The sequence below is a fragment of the Hippichthys cyanospilos genome, chromosome 5, assembly GCF_059441005.1.
Source record: "Hippichthys cyanospilos isolate Australia breed blue-spotted pipefish chromosome 5, RoL_Hcya_1.0, whole genome shotgun sequence".
Classification (NCBI taxonomy): domain Eukaryota; kingdom Metazoa; phylum Chordata; class Actinopteri; order Syngnathiformes; family Syngnathidae; genus Hippichthys; species Hippichthys cyanospilos.
Window position 1 is genome coordinate 14,310,376 of NC_142373.1, and position 16,828 is coordinate 14,327,203.

Sequence of the window (16,828 nt, forward strand, 5' to 3'; positions counted from 1 at the left end):
AATGATCCTGTTTTGAAAACTAAATTGGACATTTATCAGTCTGACAGGAGTTTCTCCATTTGCTGGTGAAAACGACCGCAGCTCTGTGCTGAACATCAGAAACTACAACGTGGCCTTCGAGGAAACAATGTTTGCTAATCTTTCGAAAGAAGCTAAAGGTTTCATCATTAAACTGCTTGTAGCAGACAGACTGTGAGCAACCTCTTTTTCAATTCCTTATGTATCAAAGGCTTTGCAAAAACGCACATATTACAGTGTCGCTATGTTATTTTCTTTTAGGCGACCTGATACTCAAGAATGCCTCAGACATCCCTGGTTCAAGGTAACCAAGTCTAAATGTCTTTAACATTTTATTATTTTTGTATAACGTTATTCAGCTGAGATCTCCTTTGAGATGGCCTTAAGAACATTTATCTTTTTTCTTACAGACCCTCAGTAAAGGGTCAGTTATAAACACAGAGACACTCAAGAAGTTTGTATCGCGCAGAAAATGGCAGGTAATGAAACGTTTCTTTCATTTACAAGTCAAGCAAACGTAAATACAATGTAACAAAGATTTGTTTGTTTTTTAGCGTTCAATAATCAGCTACAAATCTAAAATGGTCATGAGATCCATTCCTGAGCTGCTGAATGATTCCTCAAGTCATATCTCCATTGCAATTCCCAGACACCTTAAAGACACGTCACCTTTGCCTTCCTCATCCTCTGATTCAGATGAAGACATTGATGAGCTCCCTTTCATTCCAATGCCACTCAACATGGAATTCTCTGGATCCAGGATGTCACTGAATGATATTCAGACCAATGAGAACGACTCAGGGAAACAGAATGGAATGTGTAAACAGACGACAAGTGCTCTCCAAGAAACAGTGGAATGCGATGGAGCTGAAATTAATGAAAAGAATGAATTGATGGGTAAAAGTCAGCCACACGAAAGAACGAAGAAAGATGATATTGGTTCCTCAGATGAAGATTTACCTGCTGAGATGCCTGAGAAAGCTATGAAAAGAAAGCCTCTGAAAAGGGGTTCCAGTATGGAGTCAGACAAACCTGAAAGCGTGAGACGAAAAGGGGAGCTGAGACGCGGGGGTTCGGCCGACAGCGCTTTGCTACTTCGGATCACACCAGAGGAAGGAGTTTCAGAAGGAAACCAAGAGGGTGGAAGAAAAGTTCTCAAGAAAGCCGCCTCAATGGAACTACCAAAGCGAAGCACCAGTCCAGGAACAGCCAAGATGAGTCAGGAAGATTACGCTCTGAAGCTTGAACTGATGAGGCAACGATTGCTTCGTGGGGGTTCTGTGGACAAAAAGATGAGTGGACTACGGGGTCCTCTACTGGAAACATTAGGAATGGCGGATGAAAAAGAGGCAATCTCCTCAGATCGCTATTCCCGCACCTCGCACCTGAGACCCTCTTCACTAACAAGGGCAGCATCTAGCGATTCATCCAGAGATGATACTTCCAAACCCAAGGTATTGAGCAAAAGTGCTTCTTTCAGTCAAGGTGATTCAGAACCAATAGCTTTACACAGACGCTCGGGAGCTCCTCTTGAGATTCCTTTGGCACAGATGGAAGAGCGGCGACTCAAGGAAGCTATATCCATGTCAGCTCTCACTGAGCAAATAAAGCTTGACTCCCGCCCAGTGACTCCTCAAGAGCCTTCACCAAAACCGCCAACACCAGAGTCTGCCCCACGAGACACTCCCATTAAAACTGAAAACACTGAATCATTGAGTGAAAAAGAAACTAGTAATGGAAAGACAGAAAGGGTGGTTTCAGACAATGATTTAGGTGGAGGGTCAAGCACAAACAGCTTCTCTGAAAAAGACTCGACTATATCAGGGGAAGTACCGAATGGATCAGAGATTGTGGATCATACAGTCCCTTCTCCATCTGTTGCAGTCCAAAGCTCTGAAATTGAGGAAAATGTGGTGACAGTAGAAGCAAACGACCCACAAGAAAAGGAACAGATACTGAAAGAAGAAGAACAATCAGAAGCTGTATATGATGAAAATGCATCTGAGAAAGAGTTAAAAAAGAAAGAAATAACACCTTCTAAATCATCAGAGATTATTACCTCAAACTCGGTTAACACAAGTTCAAAACAAGAATACTCTGACTCAACAAGGCAAGTTCCAACTTATTCAACACCCTCACCCCCTGCTCAAGTTCTTCCTGATGGAAGGACTTCAGCATATGCTAGTATTATGCACACAATCATGGTCCCTTCCCTTCAACCTCTGGATGGCACAACTCTTGGCCCATCCACCCCTGTTGATCTCCCTAATACCACGTTAGATCCTGCATCAAATAATGTGTTTGTGACTGACTCTTCAAAACCCACACCACACGTAGTTTCCACAACCGAGCATCCGGCCGTATACTCTCGAGTAGCCTCCCCCGAAACCATAACAAAAGAGCCTAGTCCGCCCAAGACAACCACCCATTCCTCTCCACCATTTGTAGGAGTGGACCTAGAAGACATTACCTCTGAAGAAATTTTTGAGGCCCGCTTCAAAAAACGTGACTCTTCACTGACACGAACTCTGAAGTTTTTGTCTCGCTCAAAGAATGAGGACAAATCACATGTAACGTCTTCAGAGTCTGGTGAGGTTATTTACAGGCCAAGTCCAATAGGTGCACCGCTGGAACTGGCACAGAAGAAACTTGAGGAAAAGTCCAAATCAGTCCAGGATCTCCGTGAAGCTCAAAAGGACCAAGGTTTTATGAGGAGGCTTTCCCTGAGGTTAAAAAGAACTCCTTCAGCGGAACGCAAAGAGGAAGTGACCAAAGAAGAAGATTCAGTGCCTTCAAGACGGAGAGTATCTTGGACACTTGGAAGAAGAGGATCCCAAGATAAGAAAGAAGTGGAGATGATGCGCACGGATGGTGGCGCTGATAACTCAGTTGAAAATGAGGAAAAGGAGCCTAAAAAGTCCAACGAATCACCAGTTTTGACAATGCGTCGGAAGATCGAATCAACGGTGGCTGGTATCTCAACCAGAATTCGTAGCTACTCTGAGGAAAGAAAAATGTCAGAAGAGAAGGAGCCTAAGAAGACACCAATTCTTTCCATGCTTCGTCGTGCGACATCAGAACACCGTGGAGTAAAAATTCCCAATGTTCCCCAGAACCAGCTGGCATCTCAGGCCACAAATGGGGCCTCATCCGAGTCACTGGATTCAATGTCCAGTTTGAAGTCAGACACATCAAAGGGTATAACGCAATGCCATTTTCATTATAAAATAAAAGGGGTTCTCGGACAATGGCCTGGCAATGATGTTTCATCATCCATTGGAACCGAGGACCCCCCTGTGGAAATTGTTGTTGATGGTAGCTTAAACACGGTTTTTGAATAGGTGTCGAAGGGGAACGAAGATCTCGTTGGGATCGATGGGGTCTGACCCGAGGGAGACGATCTAAAGCCGTATCGCAGCCAGATATACCCACAGCCATCTCCAGAGAAACAGGTTCTCAGCCATCACGCCAGTACTCCAGACTGGTCTCTGGTAATTCCAAAATTATGTTATAATAATGTTGTGCATTACTTCTCTGACACGCAATGCTTATCCATTTGAATTCTTTGTATCGAATCCTTGCCTTGCAGATTTTCCACCAGTTTTCCACATCAAGCTAAGAGATCACGTCCTGCTTGAGGGAGATCCAGTGACACTCAGTTGCCTGCCTGCAGGAAGCCCTCACCCACACATCACCTGGTTGAAAGGTATGACTCACTCAACTATGAATACACTCTTGTTGCTAGGTGGGCAAAAAATTTCACTTGAAGTCAAACGCTCATCAAACACATAACTATGTTTCCTCCGTCAGATAAGAAACCTTTGGAGATTGATGCGAGGATGAACATGATCGCCTGCCCTGATGGCAGGCAGCTTCTGATGATCATGCAGACCACCAAAAAAGATGCAGGGGTTTACGAATGTGTTGCGACGAGCCCCCTGGCCTCCGTTTCAAGTTCTTGCACAATTTCTCTTGCACGTAAGGCCTTCTTGTTTGTACGTGTGTGTCCGTGTGTGCATGTGTGTGTGTGTGTGTATTACAAAACGAATGGTTGAATGTTTGGTGCACAGTTTAGTTAAAGTTTGGAGGGGATACGGTTTCACATTGTTAATATGAAAAGGTCTGCCTAATCGACCCGGAACCCCGGAGGTCCCTCAGAAGTACAACAACACAGCTTTGGTACTGTGGAGACCCTCCGACACTACCGCACCATGCACATATTCTCTGGAGAGGAAGACGGAAGGTTAGTATAAAATTTTCAGTTATGTTTCTCGACGTCTTTATTTGACCTTGTGTTTCTAGCTTGCGCTGGCCTTCCTGTGTGTAGTAGTTTGTGTGTTCTCCCTGGACCTGCATAGACTCTCTCCGAGCACTTTGGCTTCCTCCCGCACTTCTAAAACATGCGTTGTAGTTATATTGGACACTCTGAATTCTCCTTAGGAGTGATTGGGAGTGTGAATGATTGGTTGTGCCTGTGTGCCCTGCAATTGACTAGCAACCAGTTTAGAGTGTCCCCCGCCGACTGCCCAGAGATGGCTGGATTAGGCACAAGCGAGCCTGCGACCCCAGTGAGGAGAAGCGGCTATAGAAAATGGATGGATGGATGGATTAAAGAACCATGTTTTTTGGATTAGCTATATGTGTCAGCGCGTACAGCTATTATGAAGGCATCATTCAAATGTTGCTATGGAAACAAGATAAAACCAGTGGGTGTTACAGAAGTAATGTGAGCAAACAAATATAGCCAGTTCAAAGAATCAAAGCTCTGATATGTGATAATAATCAAAAGGAGGATTACCAATAGCGAATGTGTCCATCCATCCATGTTCTTAACTGCTTGTGCTCACTGTGGTCGCAGGCTTGCTGCTGACTATCCCAGCTGTCTTTGGGCAGCAAAGACACTGAACTAGATGCCAGCTAATCACACGGCACACAAAGAGAAATGAACATTCACACTCACAAATACACCAAAGGGAAATTTGGAGTGTTTCATAAAAATACCACGCAGGGTTTTGGGATTGTGGGAGAGTAACCACACAGGCATAGAGAGAACATGCGCACGTCACACTGGAAGGCCGAAGCCAGAAGCAAGCGGGAGACCTCCGAATTCTGAGGCAGATGTGCTAACGTCTCTTGCACTGTGCATTCCGTATTAAATTATGTGTGTTTAAAATATTTGCATTAAATCCCATTATAGTGTTTAGTTTGTAATGAAGCTTACCTTGCGTTCAAATCAATGCACAAACAAAACGTACTCAATTAAAAAAAGGAGAGCGTAATAATCATGTTCAATAGCAAAGTGTATTTATGTAGCTTTCTTTTGTCCCACAGGAGAAAGCAACTGGTTGATGGTGGCCACAGGGGTGGCAGATTGTTACTACAATGTCATTGATTTGCCAGCAGGGGGTGCATTCAGATTTCGGGTAGCTTGTGTCAACAAGGCTGGGCAAGGCCCGTACAGCAACCTTTCTGAAGTTGTGCGACTAGGGGCTTCAGGTATGTGTATTTTTTAGAGTTAGACCTCGATTTTTAATCTGACATTCTTTCTTTCTTCAAAAATGTAATACTAAGGTACATCTCTCCGTCTTAGAACCAGTTGAGTGTAGCGCACCTGTGGTGGTCAAGACCAGCCCGGCAGCAGGTCCATCGACCCCTGTGTTGATGATGTCATCTATGAAAATCCCACCAATGAAGCTGGCTCCCAGTAAAGTCTCCAAACAGACGCCCATCCCGACACAGACCTCCACCCTGACGCAGACACCCACTCTGACGCAGACGCCTGCCCCGATGCAGACGCCCACCCCAACACAAACATGTACCCCGACACACACGCCTGCCTCCACGCAGACACCTGCTCCAATGCAAACGCCCACCCCGAAGCAGACACACGCCCCACTTACCCCTTCAACTCTTCCTGTATCATTGGCAAAACCCCCATCCCCGAAAACCATCCAGACCACAGCGCAAGTTAAAATGAACCAGACGGCATCTGTGAGTACCACCTCTTCAGAACCAGTACAGTCTCAGACCGACGTGACTGTGAAAACCACAACAGGCATAGCTAAGACAACGCTCAGCATCAGTGTGGGCAAACCTCAAGCCAAGCCAACAGCTCCTCCTGTTGTCCCACCCAAACCCCAGACTCCCGTCAAGGTTATTATTAACAGCAAAGTTCCCTCTCCTGTAGTACCGTCTGTCCCTGTCATCGGGAAACCAATCTCCTCGGTGCCAATGTATGCGCCGACTGCCTCTGCTCGCCTTACGCCATCTTCTCAATCCACTGTCACATCAACAACCACCACGCCATCCGTCGCTGCTGTTAAAGTCTCCCCGCCAGTGGTGGTGTTGCAGAGTTTGACGCCGGTGCTGCAGGGTGGGGACAATCGCGGTACCCCGTCGGGCCGGGTCACCCCGTCCGGACGGATTACCCCGTCGGGACGGATTACCCCCTCGGGTCGGGCAACACCTTCTGGAAGAAGGACACCGCTCGGCAAGGCTGGAGAGGGATATCTGCGGCAGGGGGTTCCTCAGAAACCCTATACATTCATGGATGAGAAAGCCAGGTAGAAAAATCGATCCAAAATGCAATTTTGAATTTTGGGCTTGGAAATTCCTTCAAACGTATATGCAAATACAGTCAAACATACTTTGAGAATAAATGCTAAAAACATTGCAGTTCTTTCCCATAATTCCAGAGTACCTTCTGCATTCCCGAGTAAAAAATAAACAAAAATAAACATGTAAGGTGGAAATAGTCACTCAGTTTTACTGCATTCTTTCTTCGTGACACAGGGGTCGCTTCGGGGTGATCCGAGAATGCCGTGAAAACGCCACTGGAAACCTGTTCATGGCCAAGATCGTCCCATACGAAGCTGACACCAAGCAGGCGGTTCTGCAGGAGTACGACATTCTCAAGTCGCTTCATCACGACAGGATCATGGCGCTGCACGAGGCTTACGTAACACCGCGCTACCTGGTGCTTATCTCAGAGTACTGCAGCGGGAAGGAGATGCTCCGAAGCCTCGTAGACAGGTGACAACTAGAGAACTTTGCTTGACAATAGAGGGTGACGTGGGAGTGGATTTTTGCTCCCATCCTATCCAACTCCCACCGAAAAAAATCCTGTTACATCCAAAACCATAGTAAAAATCAATTTGGAGATCTCCTACATTTAAAAAGAATCTATCACTTTTCCGCTCTTATCTGCTTTTGTTAACCTTCTATCCTTGTACTGTTCCAATCATGCGCTGAAAGGTAACGTTGACTCACATCCCTTTCTCTATCTTCTCGAGTAAGAATTTCATTGTGTGGTATTACTATGCATATGACAATAAAACTCTTGAATCTTGAATCCAGTCTGGGGTTGAGGACTGAGGACTTAATATTATTCTTCGAAAGTCTTGCAGGCGGATGTGTCTTGCTATTTTGAGGATTCACCCTGAAGAATAGGTAGCAAGACTCGTTTCATAACCGTCATATGTTTTCTCTTTTGAGGTTTCGTTACTCAGAGGAAGACGTGGTGAGCTACATTGTACAGATCCTCCAGGGTTTGGACTACCTCCACACAAGAAGAATTCTCCACCTGGACATCAAGCCCGAGAACATCATGGTCACGCATATGAACGTCATCAAGATCATTGATTTTGGCAGTGCTCAAAACTTCAACCCGCTTTTCCTCAAGCAGTTTAGCCCACCCATTGGAACTCTGGAGTGCATGTGTAAGGCAGAACGTTTATCAGATTAAACCTCAACCGCTGATTCCATCACTGTAACCGTGATCTGCAATTTATAAGATGTAATCTTTACTTCAATAATGCAATCCTATTTCTCTCTCCTTTCCCTGCAGCTCCAGAGATGTTGAAAGGGGATGTGGTGGGCCCCCCAGCTGACATCTGGAGCGTGGGTGTGATCACTTTCATTATGTAAGTATTGCATTCACACAGCTTCCAGTCAAAACACTCTTGAAATATTGCTGCTCACTTTTTTTTTTTCAACAAAGGCAGCTGAATCATGTGACACAAGCGCCTTCAGTGATTCTCCTTTAATTAGCTTTACCGGGGAAACTAATGATTACGCGCGTCTAACACTGATAATGGTGATCTAAAGAAAAAGGAGAAAAACCTTTTTGATGCAAGAACCAACCAGAAACTCAAATGACCCCGAAGCCTTAATCCTGACGCCTCATAACTACCATATTGGGTGCATGAAATCATCTTTGATTAGGTATTCATTCAAATAAGGATCTTTGTCGGATAAATCTGAAAATCTGTTTTGTGAAATGGATTGTTCAGGCTGAGTGGCAGGTCGCCTTTCTTGGAAAATGATCCACAGCAGACTGAGATGAAGATCCACGCTGCAAAGTTTGACCTCTCCAAACTCTACCAAAATGTGTCCCAAAGTGCCTCACTGTTCCTCAAGAAGATCCTTTGTAGCTACCCTTGGTAAGTTAAACCCGAGACTAATTATTCCAGTTACATTCCCCAACCGGTGGGTCTTAGACGGGCCACTAGGCCGCACAAAACATGTGTTTTATCATTAGAAATTTTAACTGAGCACAGTTCACATGTCAAAACATAACAAGACGTGAATCCAGTCCATTGTTCGGAAAAGCTTGGAGAACGTTGCTTTAAATTCTCACTTGTACACGATCCAAATTTGCATCCTTTGGCTCCCTCAACAGGGCCAGGCCTTCGATCAAGGACTGCTTCAATAATTCTTGGCTCCAAGACGCCTACCTGATGCGTCTTCGTCGGCAGACGCTCACCTTTACGACCACCCGTCTCAAGGAATACTTGACCGAGCAGCAGCACAGACGACAGGCGACGGCGACTCAGCATAAAGTTCTTCTTCGATCCTACCAGAGCTCTCCACAAACTCCCACCAGCCCGGTTTCGCCGGTTCTACCGACTACCCCCGTCCCTCATTAAAAGTTCACTTCTCTGCGCTGAAGAAGAACATGAGGAATATCCACAGCGTTGTATGTTGAGCTGCTTGGTGGTGGAGCCAGGTCTGGGTCGTGGAACTTGGTTGGCAAAAGGACAAAAACACTCCAAGCAGCACATGGCCTGAATCCTTTTTTTTGTTTGTTTGTTTTGTGAACTACCTTCATATACCATAGGACATTACCTCAGTGTTTGTATTTTTGATTGCATTTATAGTTAAATGCCCTTCTTATACCTGAAATGATCTCATGCATTTTCGTGCTGTAAACATTGTTTTATTTGAAGAAGTAATGTGACACAAAGATTAGGAATCCATCCCTTTATTCAAAGCCTTGCGTTTGTGCTACCCATGAGAGTGATTCAAAGTATCGGCACACTTTTAGAGACTTATTTTGGTTTTGGAAATGTGCACTGAGCAAATAGGAGGCATTTGTGGATGTGCCACAAGGGCTACTTACATTAATACATTGACTAATGCTAAGGCAAGAAATATGTGTTTGAATCTCAGGAGAAATATTCATTTTGAAATTACATTGTTGGAAAATAGTTATCATTTGCTCGGGGTGATATTACACTCACTAGCAGGGTTAGCGAAAAAAAAAAAAAACACCTCGGTGGCTTCCAACTCTTATATTAGCTTGTTCATCCTGATTATAGACCAGATTTATTTCTCAAAGACAAATGCTCTGTAAAGAGTGTTCTGTGGCAATTTATCAGTTTATTAACCTACTCAGTGATTCAAGATCGACATTTTGTATGCCAAGCTCATGGAAATGTATAATGGAGTGCTTAACAGTCTGATTCCCGTACAAATATTGCGGTAAAGAACAGTGAGAAAGGGTTTGGGTTCGAAGCTTGCGGTTCTTCCCCCCTACTTCGTTTTGTAAACCTGCATTTTATTTAATTGAAGGCTCCAAATTCTCCATAGGTGTGAATGTCGGTATGAATGGTTGTTTCGAATGTGCCCTGTAATTAATAGGTGACCTAATGTGTAACCAGGGCTGTAGTCAAGTCCGTTTTGATTGATTCAAGTCAAGAGTGAGTACAAAAAGTCCAAGTCAAATTCCAGACACAAAAGTCTTAGTCCTCATTGAGTTCACAAGGTTTGAGTCCAATCCACATGAGCACAGGCATAAAACTTAATGTAGAGTTTTTTTCAACAAAATATTGAATTTTTGTATCACTGTTTCAAAGAGGGTAGCTTGAAAATGATTAGCGATGACAGGATATTGTAATAATTGGTGCATTTGGTTTTTTACTTTGCCGCTTAAAGGGTTAAGACAGAAAAGTACTATTTTATGACATCAGAAAAAAAATAATTACGCTCAGCTCTTCTTTGAAACATTGAAGCCTTTGCTTAACCAACCACTCAACAGTGTGCCTTGTCCAAATGTTTCTTTTTTACTGAATCTAAAGTTTTTTTGAAGATGGTTTGCAAAACTCCAGTTTTTGATGGTTGGTGAAACTGCTGCTAGTTGAAGTGACTGAAAGAAAAAGATCGTATGCTTTGGCGCTTGCTGTCAGGTTACCCGTTAAGATAGCGATAAAAAATTTACAATGGCAGAGTCAATTCTGAGTCAAATGCCAATGTGCCCATGTGCAAGTCGGACTTGTGTACTACAGCCCTAGGTGCACCCTACGTCTTTCAACCAAAGTTATCTGGTATAAACTCACTCGCCCACGTTGAGATTAAGCGCTAAAAATGAATGGATGAATGGCATCATTTCATAAAAATCAGTTTTACAACCTGTAATGCATTTACCAGGTTAATCTTGCTCCTTGATTTGCAAGTCTTTGTCATTTCCAGGATACATTTGTGGACAAGAATCACCGGAAGAGTGTTTTTAACTTACAAACATGCAACTTAGCGAGAGAATGTCAGTTTGCATTACACTCTTAATGCCTTTGCCATGTGATGAATGAAGTATATAGTGTAAAATCAGGCAGCAGGGTTTTCTGAAAAATGACACTACACATTTTGTATGAAATGCTCTTCTGTGTTTTGTGAACTGTGCGTTGCGGTGCCTCGTGATGGATGTTTGACTCAGAGCAAGCGTTCCTTCAACCAATGAATTGTTTGCTACTATGACTCTCATGAATGTGACTTCTCTGTGTGTGATTCACATTGATTTATTTATTGAGTGACTGTTTATTTCAGTTCCTGCTTTTTATTTTATTTGTGACTTATTGGGCATGGACAAGGGCATGATGCAAGGCTATGCAATAAAGAATTTGTCACAAATAAGAGTACAATTTCATCGTAATGTGAAAAGTCACTGCGGGAAAATGGAGATGTGAACCGGGCTTATTTAAACACGCACATGTTGGAGGTTTGGAAAGATTTGGTGGAAAGATTAGGCATAAAACGTGGCGAGTCACTCTAACTGAATTTAGCAATGAGGAGATAACTTTTGGATAATTTGCTCTTAAATTGAAAAGAAAAAAAGACACTTGCCTTTTGTGTAATTGTGTACAATAAGGAAAATGCCCCCATAAGTGTCACTGAAAATGACAGATTAGGCTTGCTGCGGGAAATTGTCCACTTTTCATTTCATTAATGTTGCTTTGTTCAGCTCTGTGTTTTGTTTTTTTTTTACTTCTTCTGAGCAATAAGAGAGAATCCTGACAACCATGTTAATTTCACCCTGGCAAGTGTGAAATGAACGTTTCATTCCACCCCCTGAAGCAAGTGTTTCCAGCTGCGTCTGCAGAGGCCCGCCAGAAGGCGGCGACACTGACACCTTTTTTAATCGCAGGAGGTGTCACTGGTGTCATAGTGCACTTGACTTCAATTCCAAGGTAGCTTGATGGGTAGAGCATCTGGCCTGAAACGAGTCCACTTTGGCCGGGTTGACCTGGGGGGGTGTGAAGCAGGTTGTCAGATTGTAACAGAATATCAAGTATCAACGTGGCAGAAAATCAGCTGCGGGGGCCTCGTTCTTGCCGGGTCTGAATATTAATAGTAAGAGCACGGCGCAGAGGCATGCCGAGGACTGGAAGGCCTCCCACATAAGAACCGCTTTCAACAAAGCAGCCTCAAACATGGTGGTGCGGCGTGATCTCGTTGCTGCCCCTAGGAAATGCTGTCATCCCATTATCGGTTCCGCCGCGGCCTTTTGGATCCAGACCAAGATTCCACCCACCTTGCGTTATGTGCCCGGTGAACAATTCTGCCACACGGTGATTTATAATGTGACACCCAGTTCACAGCACATGTTTTACTGGCCACTGAAGGCGTTTCGAGGCAATTTGTCTTTGTTCTTGGAAGCCTGACCTTATGTCTGTGCGATGTTATATCAGCAGATAAGGCCTTGCGAAGGAAATCGTTATGATAGGACCGTGCAAAATTTGAATACGTTTTTCGACGCCATTGCTAAACATTCCATAGGAGTTCAGTTGTATCAATATGCGAATTGGGAAAACAGTGCTTTGTGTCAAAGTGTTCATTGTCATGTGCACAATGTAGAAACAAGTTTTGGAATGAAATTGTTACTTTGCCATCCACTCGAATGTAATAAAATTAAGCAAGTCAAAGCAAAGAGCAAGATATAAACAACAAACAAGTGACAGAGCGCATGTGCAAACCATAAGTGGCTAGGTGATGTACAGACTTGTACGATGATGTGCAGGATACCTACAGTAATGTGTATATGTGGTTGATTGAGGAATGGAGGCAACAGCAGAAGATTAGCACACAATTAGTTGAATCATTTATTGTAGCGTAGCACAAAATTAGTTGAAACATTTACTGTAGAGTCTAAGAGAGAGTGGTGAGAATCAAATAGGATGGGGTAGAACAGGACAGGTGCCGTTAGCCGGGCCGAGCTACATCATATGAGGAAAAGATGCTTCACCATCTAACATCCGGTTGAAAAGGAAAGGAATGGACAGTGGTAATAAACGAGACGTTGCTACATTCAATGAGAAGGGGCAAGTCAGGAATTAAATACAACGGAACAGGATTAGTGACACAGCCAGTACTCCACTCCAAGAAAGAGTGATGAATAGCAAATATGAAAGGACAGGATTAGCGAGCCTGGCAGTGTAATCTGCTCTAAGAAATTGGAAAGAAACAAACTGGACAGAAAAGAACAGGATAGGTGCAGCTAGCCGGATCATCCTGAGAAAAAGATGTTGTACTAGTGGCACCCCATTGAACAGGACAGAAATGAACATAAGCCGAGCAATGCTATGTTTGGTGAGCCTGGGATGTGTCGAGTAGCAAACAGGAGAGCCGGGCAGTGTTCCACGATGAAAGCAAGTGGGAGTGTAACAACTAAAACAGGATTGAAAAGGATCATCGCAATGAACCGGGCACACGATAAGTAGCAAATATGACAGAAAGGAACCGGACAGCAGCAATGAACCAAGCATTTCGACACCCTTTGAGGCATCGATGCAATGATAAGCAAATAAAATGGGATAGGACAGAACAGGACATAATAGGCCACAGAAACAGAAGGTTTCTTGAGATTGCAGTGTTTAACATTGTATCCATATGTATTTTATTGAAACAATTTAAAAAAAAAGATGCAATTTCAATGAACAGTTGTAGTTAATGTTACAGCTCATACATTTCCTGGCCATTTATTTGTGTAATTTTATTGTAGTCAATGTTGATGAGTGTGTGTGGGCCAGAGGAAATTGACAGCAGCTGCTCGTTATCTGAAAGTGGGGATGAGGAGTGCCACCAGCTGTCTTGATTAAAGCAAAGACATTAAATGGGTTCGGTTACCTTAAAAATGGGCTGGTTGTTGTATTGGGTTGTGTGTGAATAGTCTTGGCTCTAATGTATTTCAATCCCAACACCAATTTTGTTTCTTCGTCTTTTGTGATAGTGATTTGTGTTAATGTTCTTCACCAGAACTCATCCATTCAGCTGTTTAGTCATTTCCTTAGTTGGTTTTAAGAGGGCCTTGGCAATAACTAGTTTTTATCTCCTACATTCAGTCATTTAAGATGCTTTATTTGTGTGCAACATTCGGGACAGTTGAGATTGGGGAACGCTAGCTCCAATTTGTAGTGCAGTGTTGTGTTGTGTGTTTGTATATGTTGTGTGTTAATCTCATACCTTATCCATATACTATTTCTATGCTCATCACTTTTTTAGTTGCAGCTATGCAAAAGGTTCAGAACATTTTCAAATTTACACTATATTATAGAATTAGTTATAAGCCACAATACTGCACACGAGGGAAAACAATAAAAAAAAAAAGTGTAGTAAATGAGTCAAACTTTCATTATAGGGCGCACCTGACTATAAGGTACACTGTCAATTTTTCAGAAAATGAAAGGATTTGAATTACCTCTCATTGTTAAAAAAAAAAAAATATGGTTATGTGAATATTCTTTGAATATTGGCTGGTCCCTTCCTATCCTCGCTATGTCAACTGGGGTGAACCATTTTAGCGAGTGTGCCTCAACGTTTACCAGTCAGCAGCTCGAAGGGGCTATTTTAAACACACCGATGTGTGTAACATTAGACGGGGTAACGCACCGGGCAGCGTGATGTTTTTTACACTACGTTTCACCTGCCGGCTTTCTTCACACGTGTTTGCACACAAACCTTTCGACTTGGGACCAAGGAGGAATGCCCAGAGCGGCATAGCCAAGCTATAATGACCGTCTCGTGACTTTGTCCACTTTTGGCATCAGCTAATGTAGTCGACGGTTCAAAGCCTTGGGGAATAAGGGCTAGAAATGAGGTCAGATTTATCGTATGCGTATGAACTAGGTCAAACTAAAACTGCACTCAAAGAAATATGATTAACAGCTGTTAATCAATTATTTTAATTGATTTTATATTTTTTTTCGATATTGTTTGTTTCTAAAATGGGTCTTTCAAAAATATATACCTTCGGCATCGGCTAAGAATGCGAGCACAGCAAGCCTTACTAAATTTACACAAAAGTCTGCGGTGCCTCATCGTGCAGCAACACGTTTCGGTCTGTTTCGTTCGAGCGGCATGCTAACACTTCAGCTGACAGCACTGACTTCAATTCTTGGCACGTCTAATTAGTTAAAGTTTTCTTTCTTGGAAACATCCCCTCTGCTCAGCACCATGCAGTAGTAGTATTAGTAGTAGATGCAGTACGCATGGTATGAATTTGACTTTTTTTTTTTTTAAATCAAAGTATGATCGTGAAAATAGAAAATTCTCCTTCCTCTGAAAACCCCAATTACAATTGAATAATTCATGAATAAATTACATTATTTGCGGCTGTAATGAGACCAAATGTGGAACTGGTAAAAAGGTTTCAATACCTTTCGCAAGTTGCCGCAACTGCATTATTAGTATTTTGCACACAAATGAGTAAGAAATGCTTCGCACTGATTCTTACAGCGTTCAAATAATATCCACTGCAAAACTGTATTGAAAACCATGTCACAGACTTTCTTTGCTGCTGAAACGTAGACCTGAACTTATGCAATGCCTTCTAACCTTTTACTGTGTATCAAAAATAGAAGTTGTCAAGGAATACACAAGATGTCAGACTACAGCAAGGCTTCTGCTGGCAGGGGATCAACAACGGTTGAAGTGATGCGCCCGTCGTTTGCTTACTGTCTCTGCTCATATGGCCGACATAAAACAAACGCTAAGCACGACACGACGCTGACATACAAACATGTGTACACTCCTCATAACTGAAACAGCAAAACACGCAATGTGTACAGGGGAAGGTCAAGCAAATGGACAAGGCAGGCAGGAAATGAGAAGGAAATCATATCTTGAAGAAAAATGCTGAAACCGACTTTGGCCACCTGGTTGTATCTGTCTGTACTATATTTGTTGGACAGATCATTTCAATGCAGGAAGGTACAAAAAGCAAACTTTGAATCATACGAAATTTGTGAATTTATGAACCTTCATCAATAATAGCGCTTGATCTTTCGCCTTGTTTTTTCTTTGAAGAACATTGCGTAGGATTTTTAGCAGGTCGGTGGTGCAGAAAATCTTGCCCGTTTGAATGTCGACTGAAGGGACGTGGAGCCTTTTGGCCCTCGTGGACGCATAAAGCAAGATTTATGGTCATCTTGATGACAATAAACACCATCATGACAACCTTTAATCTCCTCAAGATGACTTCTAACGTCATCACGACGCTAAAATTTAATCTGATCTTATTTATCTTTTTGCCATCTGAACCTAATACGCTGTCGTAGAGAACAAACATTTCCCAGTATTGAAAAGTTGTCCACATGTTGCAATGCCAATCACAAGTCACGGCAAGGACACAAAGGGTGTCAATGGTTCATTCGTGACGGAAGGGCGCTATTCTGTAAAAGTCACTGCACAGGGACTGAAATGCAGCATGATAATGAAGCAAAGATGTAATTGAGTATTACATGAGTGCAAGCAAATTGTAGATCAACGCTAACATTCATTTACAACATTGTTGATTCATTAGGTTTACGGTATGAAAATAATGATTGCCGGTCTCTCAACCTTCAAAAGGTTATGGTCAGTAGCCTTATCGGAGAACATCATCATTCATACAGTAATTAAGTATCAAATAACCATGATGTTCTCAGTTGCCACTTTCAGATTTACGTATTAGTTTGGCCTTTTTTAGAGATGTGATATTTCAATAGTTATTTGTCACTTCTTTCCAAGCCCTCAAAATAAATGACTGGGTCTCTGAGAAAATGGGGGTGGAGTCCAGCGTTGGGTTTTTGGTTGTGACAAGCCGTCAAGTCAACATGCACACTGCTCCTGTTTCCCAGGGGAGCTGGAGTCTCACTCCCCCTCCCAGCCATCTCTCTTCATATTCCCTCCTCATGGCTCCACCTGATCTTGAGTTACAGCTGGACCCTGATGCTTCGTATGGTGCGTAGATTCTGAACCTGAAAAAGAGAAAGGCCTTGTG

The 16,828-nt window shown here is 43.0% G+C and overlaps 1 protein-coding gene across 1 annotated transcript in view; it reads left to right on the top strand.

The window, feature by feature from the left end:
- The window catches only part of spegb (striated muscle enriched protein kinase b), a 30,918-nt gene extending 19,727 nt beyond the window's left edge, over positions 1-11,191 (top strand). The window contains exons 27-42 of the mRNA XM_088415902.1: positions 40-192; positions 280-322; positions 429-497; positions 573-3,216; positions 3,360-3,509; positions 3,608-3,724; positions 3,829-3,996; positions 4,139-4,261; positions 5,350-5,514; positions 5,609-5,745; positions 5,908-6,581; positions 6,811-7,050; positions 7,513-7,736; positions 7,865-7,940; positions 8,310-8,459; positions 8,699-11,191. Coding sequence (XP_088272028.1) covers positions 40-192; positions 280-322; positions 429-497; positions 573-3,216; positions 3,360-3,509; positions 3,608-3,724; positions 3,829-3,996; positions 4,139-4,261; positions 5,350-5,514; positions 5,609-5,745; positions 5,908-6,581; positions 6,811-7,050; positions 7,513-7,736; positions 7,865-7,940; positions 8,310-8,459; positions 8,699-8,945 — 5,380 coding nt within the window. The 3' untranslated portion in view covers positions 8,946-11,191. The remainder of the gene's footprint in view (positions 1-39; positions 193-279; positions 323-428; positions 498-572; positions 3,217-3,359; positions 3,510-3,607; positions 3,725-3,828; positions 3,997-4,138; positions 4,262-5,349; positions 5,515-5,608; positions 5,746-5,907; positions 6,582-6,810; positions 7,051-7,512; positions 7,737-7,864; positions 7,941-8,309; positions 8,460-8,698) is intronic.
- The last annotated feature ends 5,637 nt before the right edge of the window (positions 11,192-16,828 follow it).